The sequence below is a fragment of the Falco naumanni genome, chromosome 1, assembly GCF_017639655.2.
Source record: "Falco naumanni isolate bFalNau1 chromosome 1, bFalNau1.pat, whole genome shotgun sequence".
Classification (NCBI taxonomy): domain Eukaryota; kingdom Metazoa; phylum Chordata; class Aves; order Falconiformes; family Falconidae; genus Falco; species Falco naumanni.
In genome coordinates this window covers 64,477,338-64,491,129 of record NC_054054.1, presented here as the reverse complement: position 1 = coordinate 64,491,129, position 13,792 = coordinate 64,477,338, and the positions used below count along the sequence as shown (strand labels likewise).

At 42.7% G+C, this 13,792-nt stretch overlaps 1 protein-coding gene across 14 annotated transcripts in view; it reads right to left on the bottom strand.

Moving 5' to 3' along the window:
• Positions 1–13,792, bottom strand: part of ADGRL3 (adhesion G protein-coupled receptor L3) — a 527,115-nt gene that overhangs the window by 186,770 nt on the left and 326,553 nt on the right. For 10 of the 14 annotated variants that reach the window (XM_040596934.1, XM_040597007.1, XM_040596917.1 and 7 more), the window contains 2 exons: positions 2,946–2,960; positions 339–1,139 (listed from right to left, as the gene is read on the bottom strand). In XM_040596934.1, the coding sequence (XP_040452868.1) occupies positions 339–1,139; positions 2,946–2,960 (816 nt within the window). The remainder of the gene's footprint in view (positions 1–338; positions 1,140–2,945; positions 2,961–13,792) is intronic. The other 4 variants (XM_040596942.1, XM_040596967.1, XM_040596981.1 and 1 more) reach the window with 1 other exon arrangement.

Below are 13,792 nucleotides of genomic sequence, written 5' to 3'. Positions count from 1 at the left end.
CCTGAAGAAGGGAAGATAATCTGATGTATGGAGGAAAATTCAATTAAGGAGAAAAGACTGCTACCCTATGATGCAAACAAAGGCGTGGACATTTGAGGACTGTTTCAGGTTAGTTATGGATAGCACACTCCTTTCTTCATTTCATTTCAAACTAAGATTATAAAAAAAAATATTCTACACGTATTAATGTCTTAATATCCAACACAGTCTTGGGGTAGGGCTTAATTTACAGACAGCAGGCAGATCAGTAAGACAGGACTGTACTTCAATTTTATACCCTATTTGCAAGAAGAACAGACAGCCCGATTCAGATTTTGGCTCAGTATTAAAACTCTTACCTGCTCTGCTGTCCAGTGGGCCAAAATCCAAAGAATATTTCACAACATGATAGTTGTTCCATACATAAAGGAGGTTGTCCCGGGGATTATAATCCACAGCAGCAATGTACTGGTAGGAGTTTGGAAAGGGCACATCCACCATGCTATCCTTGCTTTGGTCAGTGTTATAGATGTAGTCTATTTTATTCCCTGTGGCTTCATTGTCATCATCTTCATACACAGACTTCACCACATATAAAATCCCACAGATCATGAAGGCATTAGAAGCTGACCTCTTGTCATATGCAGTATCCCACGTCCCTTCAATCCTTAACGTGTAAGGGTTTAACTGACTAATGACTATTTTGCCATTATTTTGTTCTGTTGCATAGATTACCCATAGCCCGTTCTCATCCACAGCCAGGTCTATATCAGACTTGCCTCCCCAGCGGTAGGGAGAGGTGTCGTGGTAATTTGCATTAGCTATAATAGCCTCCCCGCTTTTTATCCTTGTCCGCAAGTCAAACTTGACTATGTTCCTGGTTCGCTCCTTGTTGAAGAACAAAGCCCCATCATACACCACGAACCCTGTGCCGTCCACCCGGTGCGGGAGTTTGTAGGTTGTAGTTGGCCTCCCAGCAATGAAGTCATCCTTGGAGGAGTACTCCGTCAGCGTGTCTGTCCGGTATGGTGTCCAGGGCATGTAGTAGATCTTGTCAGACGCCTGCAGAGGGTCCTTGCACCAGGCACCAGATTGGTGGTCAGATTCAAACAAGTGTTCGCTCTGGTATACTCCTTTCAGCAGTCCAGGGCAAAGAAAAACTGTCAGAGGGGAAAAAAGATTTTAAAACAAAAAAAAAAAAAGTTAATGACAGGCCGGGGTGGATGGACCAAACACGTCAACAGCTTTTAGTTCTGGAGCAGAGGACACCTGAGATCAGAGGAAATCCAAGAGCAATGCCTCGTAGCTGGAGACTAGCCTTCCTGCTGGCCATGTCTCTACAAAGAGATTTGCTCCACCAAACTGATTTCACTCCATGCCTCCCCCTCCCCAGCTTTCTCTATTAACTGTGGCTCATTTTCTTACTGCTTTTCAAATCTGTTTTTACAGATGTACTTACTTGGACCACTCGCCTTTGTAAACTCTGAAATGAATATGTGCCCCCAAAGGATTTCTGGGTTTGTATTTCCAGATTATATTCTGCAGTGAATCTGTACCTACTAGGTGAAGGGGTAAACTCCTGGGGAATTGATCCACATATTTATTTAACAGCCCACAGAAGAGTGGCCTAGAAATGGAAATAAGAGAAAGAAATTCCCATCCTTACAGCCCAAGCAATATTAAATATTTACAGGGTACCAACAGCAAAGCAGAGGCGAATCCCTAAGCAACTAGGAAAAGCGTTTAAAGCAGAGGGAACAGAGGGGGAAACACCCATCTACAGGTCTGTAGTGTAACTAGAAATGAGGCTTTCAAAGCTGCTACAGGACACAGGAAACATGCAGTCCACACAATTAAAAATGAATGACGTATGGATGCTGAAAGGAAAAGACAAGGAAGGAAGGAAGAAAGGAAAGAAGGAAGGAAAAGAATAAAGTTTACTGGAGAGGAACCCAAGGTCTAGATTTTAATCAGTTAAAAAATGTCCTGTTAAATATAGTAGTAATTTAAACTTAAAAACATATACCTTCTATTGTTACATGAGAGGAGCACAGAAGAGCAGTTTGACTAACTGGGGGTGCTTTGCTGCTCAGACTTCAGGGGGGCTGAGAGGGGCCAGGGCATGCTCACTGCCTGGGAGGAGGCTCGAGTGGTGCCTGGCTGACCTTGGCATCACGAGAATGCCAACGCCAAGAGGCCATCCAGCTGGATGGAGAGACAAAAGGTGGGATGCTGTGGAGCAAAACTGGCTCACTCAGCCCTCATCATCCCTGGTAGCACCCTCCTGACCTGGAGGCACTGCACCCGCTTTGCAGGGAGAATATTTGTTGGTTATTTGTAATGTTGATCTCTGTGAGCATGAGTAGCACAATAACCATGACAATGGGATGGGCAGCAGGGAGGTGTGAAGAGGTGTCCCACCACGCTCCGCTCCTGGTAGCGCAGGGCTGGCAGATTGGATCCTGCATTCATGCTCCCTGCTTAGAGCATAACCCAATTATTTTCGGAAATGCAGCAATTGGTAATAGCCTCTGGAGAGTGAGACAGGATGAAAATCAGGTTTAGTAACTGGTGTAAAAGTACATTGCTCTATTGGACTCCAAGTATCCACCCAGAGTTGCTGAATAAAGGGGCGCCATTTCCAAGAGATTTTTATGCTGTAATTAGATATACTTATGCACATACATACATACATATGCACACTTTCTAAAATCTTTGGGCCAGGAGAAGCATGAATTATCTAAACCTTTGAATAGAAATTTAATGAAAAAAGTGGCACTGGTAAAAAAATTTCAGCAAAAATGAGTTATCTGGTGAAGTTGAGCAGCAGAGATACTAAATAAACTTTAACAAAAAAGTAGTGAGAATTAATGACAAAGTATTTCAACTAAAACGTTAAACTGTTAAATAACTTAGCCTATACATAAGTAATATATATATATATAATTGGAAAGGTATTTAATTACCTTTTTGTTCCACTTCTATTGTAGAGAGAGAGGTAAAGAGAGAAAGGAGAAAAGAGAATAGATTAATGGTACTGTATTGGCCAAGTACTTTTCTTTACCTCTTTCACATGAAAAGGAAGCTTTATTAATTTACTTCAGTATGTGAACATTTTATATATATATTAAAAGTCTTTCCTCTGATACACACTGGATAATATGCAGACAAGCTGAACAAAATACAAATAAATTTTAACTTTACAAAAATCTTTAAGAAGAAAAAACCCAAACTCAACGCTTGGGACATACCAAGCTTCATAAACTACTTGAGATACCTCAATAGCAGCAGCCTTAGACTAATTTCATAGAGCAAAATGAAATACCCATACACTGAAATATGACTGATACAGATTTATGTATAAAATAAAAACTCCAGGGAGAAATTTTATAGAATCTACATCTTTATGTATTTTGCCCAGATCCTGTAGAACAGAGATCCCTATTTTAAGCAGGAGACTATTCCCGTATGACATAAATATACTCCCTTGTGACACAAACAGAGAATTTAAGAGTCAGATACTTTGGTGGACATTCATAGAGTCTGGTGCTATGACTCTGAGAAACAAGCTTTAGTATGACTTGGAATAAAACATTGAAAATACTGTAATACTTACATGATTTACAAGAACTTGAAGACTTACAGTGTTAACGAGTTAAAAACATATAAGCATTATTTAAAAAGCCCAGCCCCAGAACTGGCTGGATATTTTTATGTGCATTATTCACCATGCATAATAATGCTGCTGAAGAAGCTGCATCCCTTCAGACAAAACTCCTTGCAGTCAGAATAAATAAATGCGGTGCACTTTTTAATTGCTAAATGCTCAGCACCAGTTTCTACAGCCAAGAACCTCCTCCAAGAGGCATTGGGGGCCCTAATCCAAAAGCCACCTGTGGTCGTGGCACAGACCCCTTCTTCTTCCAGCACGGTGGGGCCCCCAACAGCTTCTGCACACCCAGCCCTGGGGGCTGCTGGTTCTGTGGGGCCTTCTCCCCAAAGGTGTGGGAGAAGACAGGCCCCATAAAATATCACTGAGGGAGAAGTGAGAATGTGCCAGCAAAACAGTATGGTTTTGACAGCTGAAAGATCTCTGTTCAGAGAAGCGAGACAGGAATGCAAAGGCATGCATGCATGCTTTGGTTTTGCTTGCCTAGAGTTTGCTCCAGCCTCTTTCAGGCCGAGACACTTGCCAAACGACTGTCCTCTGGTGCTGGGACTGCAAACCCCTTTGCATTGAGAAGTCTCATTCATTTGGACGGGAAACTGCAGGCTCAATGGAAGAACAATTTCAGGGTAAGAGTGCAAATGCTTTGGCTAGACATGTGGATCTGTGCTGTGCTGTGTGGGGAGGCATACATCTGGAGCCAACTGCAGCTCCCAAAATGAATGTTTCCAAATTTCAAAACAGCCTTTTCTACCTGGGCTTTGATTCAGGCTCCTTTCTACCTCATAATAGGTTAAGGTTAAAGGCACAAGCTTTCACTATGTGGCTATCAGGGCTCTAGGGAGTACGGATGATGCATTTCCGTGCAAGCACCTGGTTTTTAAAGGGAAAGAGCCAGCAAGATTAAAAGGCACCAGACCCAGGAACTGGAGAAACTTACACAGCAGTTGCTCCCCCTGTCCGAGGCTGTGGCTGGCCACAGTTAAGTAAGGTAGTTAGAAAAACATTAAATGTCCCTGGTAAAAGCAAGAAAGCAACACTACATAGCCCCAAATGTATGGCTTTACACTGATTCTTCTGTCTTGATGGTATGCTGTACCTCTGGCAGCACAGAAGGTAGTAATTTACATTTCCAAATGAGCAAAAGCTTTTGTAATGCTTTTGAACAACAGTGTGATATTGTAAAGAAGGAAGAGTGAAGCTTCTGCAGGAGATAATATATTCATGACCAGCTGAGCAGAGTGACCTGTAGCATTGATTACCCTTGTCCTGAATACCTCATATGTGTTATTAGTGGTCAGTGCCAAACCTAGCTCTCTTATAATTTCAGACACTGTATGTGTTTTGGTGACCTCCTGCATAATGCTCTCCACTCAATATATTGCCATTACATATTTTCCTCCTGCCAATTTAAGACTTAACACTTCTGAATTTCAATAATTCCTCAACTTATATTGGGACATCATGCTATTCGAACAGGTTGCATGGGAAGCTTAGAGGACTTAACTCATTGAGCAATATTAAAAGGAAGGGTCTAATTAGAATCATAGAATCACTTAGGTTGGAAAAGACCTTGAAGATCATCAATCCCAACTGTTAACTCAGGACTGCCAAGTCCACCACTAAACCATGTCCTTAAGCAGTGCATCTATGCATTTTTTAAACACTTCCAAGGATGGTGATTCCACCACCTCCCTGGGCTGCCCATTCCAATGCTTGACCACCCTTTCAGTGAAGAAATTTTTCCTCATATCCAATCTAATCCTCCCGGGTGTGACTTGAGGCTGTTTCCTCTTGTCCTAGGGTCTGATTATCTCTTCAATTACACAACATAACACTGCAAAACTGTCTTCATAAAGTATTGGAAGAATTTTTAACATTTTGCCCAATTACAGACAATTTAACGTCTCTGCAATGCCTGTGCCTGTCCACAGAATTTAAATACTGCTTATAGCACAGGAGGCACCTTACCTTCCCTACAGGGAGGTACAGAAAAAGTAAGCATACACAAGTTATTTCTCTTTCAGTGAGATCTTCTGCTCCAGCTATTAATGCATTGTAGTAGAGCAAGGGTATTTCACCTCGATTTCCTACTCCGTTTGCAGGGCAGTGCCACTGGCTTCAACAGCACCAGAGGCCCAAAGGACCACCTGCCAAGTCTGAGGGGACTTACAGACAAGACTTTCCACATACCCTGATTTTCTCTGATTTCTTCGGATGGAAGAAAAACCAAGCTTAATGTGCAATCACGGGCTGCTACAGCCTGTGCGTGCTATGCCTGGAGCCAAGTGATCAGGCAGATTCCTGCCACCCATTCAGGGAAATCACACAAACACATTAATTGAATGCTCTTAGTACTGCTGGGTTGGGGCTCTGAAAATACATTCTTAATTTCTGGCACAATTAACACTTGAGCAACATTAACTGCTCATTTTCTTACCACTGCGTTGAGGTGCACTCAACGATTTAAGACACAAGTATGCAGTGGCAGAGTCCTGTAGAGAGCTCTCTCCCTGGCAATGCTTCAAACCCACAGCAGGAGCACAAAACTCCTGGAAAAAAATGGAATATGGGGGGATTTCAAAAGGCAACTACAGAAGTAAGTAAAAGGTTGTGCCTTGTACTTTGCCAGCTGGTTTTCTTCAGGACGTATTTAATAGCAGAATAAGTGACATCTCTGTTCCTGTCCTTCACAGGTCAAACTGATTTAATATACAGAGAATCAGCATTAAACACACAGTTAATTACAAAATAAGACTAAGAAAACAGGCTTTTGAGGCTAATCTTAGTAGCTCAAGAGGCAGCATCTCAGCCACGCTGAGGGTAATTCTTGCCAGTCTTGGCTAACTACTGCATCTCACCTCCACCAACCAGCCTGACCAGATGCATGGGGAGATGAAGCTGAAAAGCAGTCATAGCACTAGGGAACCAACTAGGGAGAAACATCGCCAGAAGGCACAGCACTGGCCTTGCACCCTGTCCTGACAGATGACTCATGGTGCAAGATGGTGGCCATCTTGCTGAGCTGACACTGTTTGGCCCTGAGCCCTGTTGTTCCGGACTCCAGCACTCAGCTCCCTCTAATGATACAACGAAGTCTTGAAGATGCCTTGTGGCAGGGCTTCTCAGACAAGGATGGTCTCAGATCTACAGCCTTTTCTTTCTTTCTTTCTCTAATCCCTAGACTGCAAGCTTCTTTGCGAAAAGCAAAGCACCCACAACTCTCTCAACCTCTGACTTGAGGGCTTCCCTGTAGCATACACAGAGAGCTCTCCCAGTTTACACATTTCTCCCCAACACACACCCCCGTCATGTGTGGGTTTTAGGTTGAACAGGAACATATTAGGGAAGCTGCAAACCTAGCAAGGCACCCCAAAGTGTACCCATGTAGAGCTTGCTTGGAGATGAAGGCGCTCTTCTTTTTTGAAGACATGGTTGGGTGCTGGAGCCTCTGTGTTCCTCTACTAAAAGAAGGTTACAGTAAACAAGAGATGTGTTCAAAATTCAGGGCACCAAAGCACGTATCGATACAGACTTCCTTTTAGTTATCAAAACAAAAAGCAGCAGCCTAGCCAACTAGGCAATATACAGGCGAGGGAGGCATCAGATTCCCAGCATGTCCAGCGTGGCAGATCACTGACGACAGGACCCCGCAGTCAGTGCTAAAGAAACTCTGTCCTCTAGGGTGTAGGAAAATATGCTGTTGGGCAGGATGTATTCCCAGTCATGCTAACAGTAACAGGGCACATGAGGTCCTGAGCAGTTTCTCTTCTCAACATCTAAAATTTAAGAAAGTGGTTAAGGTCCTTGAGGAAATGCAGCAGTTGACAGATGATGAGAGTGGGGCACAGATACTGAAGGAGGGTCATCAGCTTCTCACTCGTCCCTCTGGTTCCTCATCCTAGCACTCAGCTAGCAATGCTGAAGAGGACCACACCTGTACACTTTTCAAACCCATAGTGCTCTCCCATCTAGAAGTGCAGGTGCTACACAGACAGATCCTGATAGGGAAATACAGTTGAAGGAAAGCTGAACTCTGCAGCAGCAGATGTAAAATAAATATATTTAAACCCAGGGAGTGAGAATCGTATAATCATAGGATGGTTTGGGTTGGAAGGGACCTTAAAGATCATCTGGTTCGAACCTCCCTGCTATGTGCAGGGCCACTTTCCACTTGACCAGGTTGCTCAAAGCCCCATTAAAATAGAAAAAATATGGAAATGCTCTTAAAACACTCAAACCCCCACATACAGTTTGCCAGAAGAACAGTTAGAGAGCTAGCTCAGCATTTATATCACACAAGCTCTTTTGGCAACCTAAAATTCAAAACACGGCAGAAGTACCCCTCTCTGTTTCATTTTCTTCTCCTGACACATAATTAAAATGACAAAAGAGACCACATAGCCAAGCCTAGCATTTAGTCCATGCAGCACAGATGCAAACCAAAGCACATGCCACCATTTCTCTCATCCACCTGCTCCTTCTAGGAAAGCCTGGGGTCGCACTGTAGTGCAGGTGGGTGGTTGCTGGACCCTGAACGCCCTAATAATGGGAACAGTTACATCCACTGCAGCAAGCTGTAGCCAGCAGAAGGTCAGATGACATTTGCCTGTAAGCAAAGGAAAACCAACAGCAATACAGTGGTCTTTGGTCTCAGTCCTTTCATTGCAACTGTCCTTGCTACAGAAGACACAGCGACCAGCCTCTGTCCCCATCCACCACATCAAGCTGCCCCCAAGTCAGAAACTCAGCTCCCACCCCATTAGCCCCAGTGAAGCTCTCAGAAAATGAGTTTTTAACGTGAAAAGCTTTAATATGCAACAGGGGAAGCCCTCTTGGGTCTTGGCTCAGGAGCAAGCACAGAGAATAGAAGAACTAAGTTTTCTAAGACTACTTTGCCAATACATACTATTTCTACCTTCCCACTTTTGCCACCTAATCCCACTTTACTATCATTTTAATTTTTTTTTTCCCACTCAACATGACAACTTTTCTAGAACTCATTTCCCTTCCTTTTCAGAGCAAGAACAATGTCAGCTTCCTTTGGCAAGGTACAATAAAGAAACACACCACAGATTGCACTTGGTGCCCCACCACTGCTTTACCTGGGGGATCTTCACTCGTGGTACTGGCAAAGACACACATGGATTTAAATGGGAAACAGACCCTATTAACATTGCCTGGCTTTGTAGTCAGGTAAAAACTGACACTTGAATGTAAAGCACTTAGATTTTCATACTCCAGTCAGAGGAATGAAGACATTATTCTTTATCAATTATATTGCCACAAATTAATTTTCTCACAGCTGCCAATTTCTGTTACGAAAGAACCACACACAAATTTGAGCCTCTCCATTGCAGTTCTCCACCAGAACAAAACTATTCTGCAAGCAGAGTTTTAAAGTTTGTTTAGGTTCAAATGATTATAATGGTGGGACCCACTTAGGCTGTAACATTATTAACTTTTGCAGTGAACAGAGTACTTTCCTCTTATTAACTGTATGTACCTGTGTGTGCACATTATACTCCCCCCCATATGGCTGGGAAAAAAAAAATAATCTTGATTTATTGCACAGGAGAAACGCTTGCCTTTTACAGCAAATGAAGTGCTAATCCTTTATTTAATAAAAGGGTTGAATAATCTCACTTACACCGTTTCCAAATTACATTTTTCATATAATACCCAGGCATCAGTGAATGAAGGTGCTCTACAAGTACCTTGCCTTACAACAGCTTCATGTAACACACTCTCAAAATTATCGCTTCCTAATTAATTTCATTGTGAAGTACAGAGATTGAAAATGTCAATAATCCATAAATGCTTTCACGAACCACAACCTAAATTAGATCCTTAAATATGGTATCTATAGATTTTCAGAAATCAAAGCTGTCATTTTTCATAAGTGGATTTTTTTTTTTCTGCTTAGATTTCCACTCATCTGATAAATTCGTGAAACCTTTCAAACCATTAATTTGGGCTTCCTTAAAATGTCAGTGGTTTTAGTCTGCTTTTAAATACATAATAACTAAATTTAATAGATGTTCACTGAAATAATACTAAGGATTATTAATGTTAAAATCCTTGTCAGTCTAACTGTGAATCATCAGGACCCAGGAAACCACTAATATACATTAACTCTTCTTGTCCACTAGAGGTTTCTGAGAGATGAAAAAAGTCACCGTTATCTACAAAATTGCCTTGTGTATTATAGATCAAACTCTAGGCTATTTTGGGAGGAAGCCATATTTTTGTTAGACATTTCTATAAGGAATGACAGGCATCAGAGGCCCAAGCCCTCACACAGAGTTTCTGCCAAACCCAAAAATCAACAAATGCTTTTCCACAGCACTATCCTCTCAAGGCCAATTTTCTAGGAGCTTAAACATTATGAACTCATTTCCAAATTTTAGGTAATAAAGTACACAAAAATTATGCCTTTAAATATTTTGTTAAGGGGGGGGGGGGGGGGGACGACACAAAACCCACAACATTGGGATTCTGAGTTTCAGGGTTAAACTGTAAGATTCCTACTACATGCCCGGCCCTGCAAGAGCTGACATGGTGTGCAGAGCAGAGATCATCAGTGAGATGATTCTGAACGGTTCTGCAAACATTCAGATTTCCCAACATTCTGTGAATAATTTCTATTCTTTCTTTGCTTCTCTCTTCTTGTTATTATTCCAGGTGGCAGTCACAGTGACTGGCTTCTCTGAAGAAGCAGACACTTCATCAGCTTCAGCAGATACTGAATGTGATTGCACTGCATTTCTAAATGTATTATTCCAAGAGGTAAATATTTTTTGCTCAAGTAAAGATAATTCATTTAAGGTCTAATAAGCCCTGAAATATACTACACTGGGAAAAAAAGGAGCAAGTATTGTTAAGTTCATCTTCAGAAGGAATATCTAATTTTTTTCAAGTGTATAAATCTCTTCTGTAGATGAGATTTTATGTTTGGAGCACTATTCCTGAGATAAAGCAACCTGAATTTTTGAAATAGAAAGGTTGTTTATGCTAGTCAAAGTGTCAGAGCACTGGCCACCACCCACCACCATCACAAGCAGAAAAATGAACCGTTGCAGACTTCTGCTGTGACCCTACTGCCAGTAGCACATCCCCCTGTTGTCAGTAGTTTATACAAAAACCAGTAGTAACTTCTCAGTTCACTGCAACCCTCAACTTGTTGTACACCCGAATTTTCCTTTAGAATTTGTCAATTAAAAAGAAGCAGCAAGATGAGTTAGCAAAAAGAGGGGGAAGGAGCATACAAGTACTGCGTGAAATTCAATTATGGCTGCAAGTCATTCAGCCCAACTTCCCCTGGCAGTTGGCCTCTGATTGTTTCCAGCACAACAGCAGATGAGCGAGCTGCCATTAAATTACAGCAGAATCAGCCACCTGGACATCATTGTCCAATAATGGGGGTGGGGGTGGGGGGGTGGGGTGGGGTGGGCATGGACAGACAACACACGACAGGACAGGAAAAGTGAAAGTGCAGATCCAGAAAGGTAGGCAAGCACTGCAGGACTGACCCCCTGCAGCACTGCTTCTGTAGCCGGCTCTTGCTGCCGATGAAAACCCACCAGCCTTTTGCAACACAGCCTGATGGTTAGGACGAGACAGTTATGTGGAGATCTGGTCCTTCCAATGGAGGTGTGGATTAAACCTCACCTAGGTTTTGAGCTCCTTTTATAGGGGAGAGCGGCATTACCATGCATTACTTACAGCTCCAGGTCCAAAAAAAAAAAAAAAAAAAAAAAAAAAAAAGAGAGCTGAGCATTTTCCAAGAATGTTAATTCCAGGGTGCCCCTCTGGAAAAGATTTGGACACAAAATGAGTACTAAGATGCTGCTCCCCTCCATCAGGAAAGGCTTCTGTGCACATAAAGGAGCACAAGGAGGTGCTGGCAGCAGGGTTTGACTCTCCAGGGCTGTTAAACGTGGCTTTCCAGGGAATGAACCTTCCTTACACCTGATTCCCAGTGCTGCCAGTTCAACCCAGGAGTGCTCAGAGAGGGGGCATGGAGACATGGACCAACAGAACCGTTAAAACCCCCACAACAGAACAGCTGTTTGAGAAATAACCTTGCCTGGTAAAATCTAACCCTGGAGAGCTCTTGTAAGCAAGTTTGAGTCTGGGCCTTACTCCCCCTGTAAGGGAGTGGAATCGGGTCAGGTAAATGGACCCGCAAAACCACCCCACTTCTTCTTCTTCCCCCTGAGATGTCAAACACATGGAAAGATTACTTGGCAACTAGGCAAATATAGCTAATTAAGAGTAATTATTATTTGCATAGCTCTTTATGTCTTCCTTGCCAGATGAATTGTAAACCCTCCTTGCCTGACTTTAAAAGGAACAAAACCCTGAAGTTCATTAAAGATTTGTCCTCATCCAGGCATGAGATAAATCTGGGATGTCAAGAGCCTGACAGAGCCATCAAGGCAAACACTAGGTGTCTTGCCTTAAGCAATAAGCAGGAAGGAAAAAATGTCTTAGGTGGGGGAACGCAGAATTAAAGCTCTGTGTCTTTTGGTCTGATTTCTCTCCAAAGAGGAATAAACTGTTTGTCATCCTGCCAGCTATGAGACTAGCTATAAAATAATGGATTTCACAGGCCCAAATGAGGCTAATCATGATTGCCAAGGCATGTCTGTGCTGTGAGAAGTGAGTGAAATCTGATACTCTTCAGAGAAAACATTTTTTGAAAAGCTCTTTGCTCTGCAATAAGCCTTGGCAGTTATCTCATGTCTTGGAGTATCTACCATATTTCTTGTTTGATTGCAAGGCATATTGCTGACACTGGCTCCTATGGCTGAGTTTCCTTTAATAACACTTTGGTAGGTAAAACACCGCTTCTTTTTTAACTATTGAGAAAATGGTATGGAAGGATTTTGCATCAATTGCCTCTCTCACTAGTACTTAAAGGGTAAGTGTCTCCAACTGAATGCTGTAGTAAAATGCCCATCAAAAAAGGATTTCCACAAAGCTGAACACCAAAACAACACATTTGTTTTTTCCTCTCTGGATTGGGGGAACACCTACAAAGTAGCTGGAGAGGTGGGATTTTACTACAACCACTTTGGAGAGCAAGTGAACAGCAGGGGAAGGAGTCGTCAGATTTCTTCAGGAACTGGTCCTTTGGAACAAGATTTTACAATCTGGTCTAAATTTTAACAACATCTGCTATTTTTAAAAAAAGCAGAAAAAAAAGAATCAAGGCGTGACTTCTAGCATTTTTAGGTTTAAGTAATTAACGCAAGTGTGCTGTATGTGTGTGCACATATGCACACTCATATGCAGAGGAGTGACTTCCAAGATTTAAAGATTTAAATAATTAACCCAAGCGTGTCACACGCACATACGTTCACATGTGTTACAGAAAGGTACTGGCATAGCTTACACTTTGAGGCACATTCCCAAACACTCTAAAGAAACGATTCTGCAGTAGACTGACACGCACATCCCATCTACTACCCGTTAAAGCAAGTACTGCAGAAAATTGCTTGGGAGTCTTAATTTCATCTTTTCTTTTGCTCCAACTCTCAGTACTCAAGAGTCAACACAAATCTTAGCTGAGAGGCAGATGTTTCACAGGAGATCATGCCCTGCTGAATTGTGAAATACTCTCGTGCCTTTTCCCCAGTTCATGGCTCCAGATGTGCGGGGGAGATGGGAGAGACTGTGTGCACGCCTATGCAATGCAGAGACAGTCATCGCTGCCTCCTCGAGATGCACAGACCAGAAGGTAACATTAAATGTGCTGGTTCTGGTGAACGTTAGGGTGTCCTCAAACCCCAGCTGAGCAAATCTCTCTCTGCTGTGCGCAAGCATCTTCCTCGCCTCTGTTTCACTTGTCTCCCTGCCATGCCAAGCACCCATTAATCACTACCTACCAAACAGTGCAGAAAACCCTCATAGATTTGCAGAGCTGAGCGAGGAACAGAAATGAAGCCGAGAGTCCCTGTGGTGCTCTTGGCAAGGCTGTGGCAAGCCAGCCTGCCATCAGCTGAGGCTGCCGTGCCAGCAGACCCTCCATAGGCTGGTGCTGGGGTGCATCTACTCAACCAAGCATGCAGGTAAATGCATTAAGGGACAGTAGCTTACTACTAATGTGTGCTCTGAGCCCAAGTGTGAACACAGAGCACT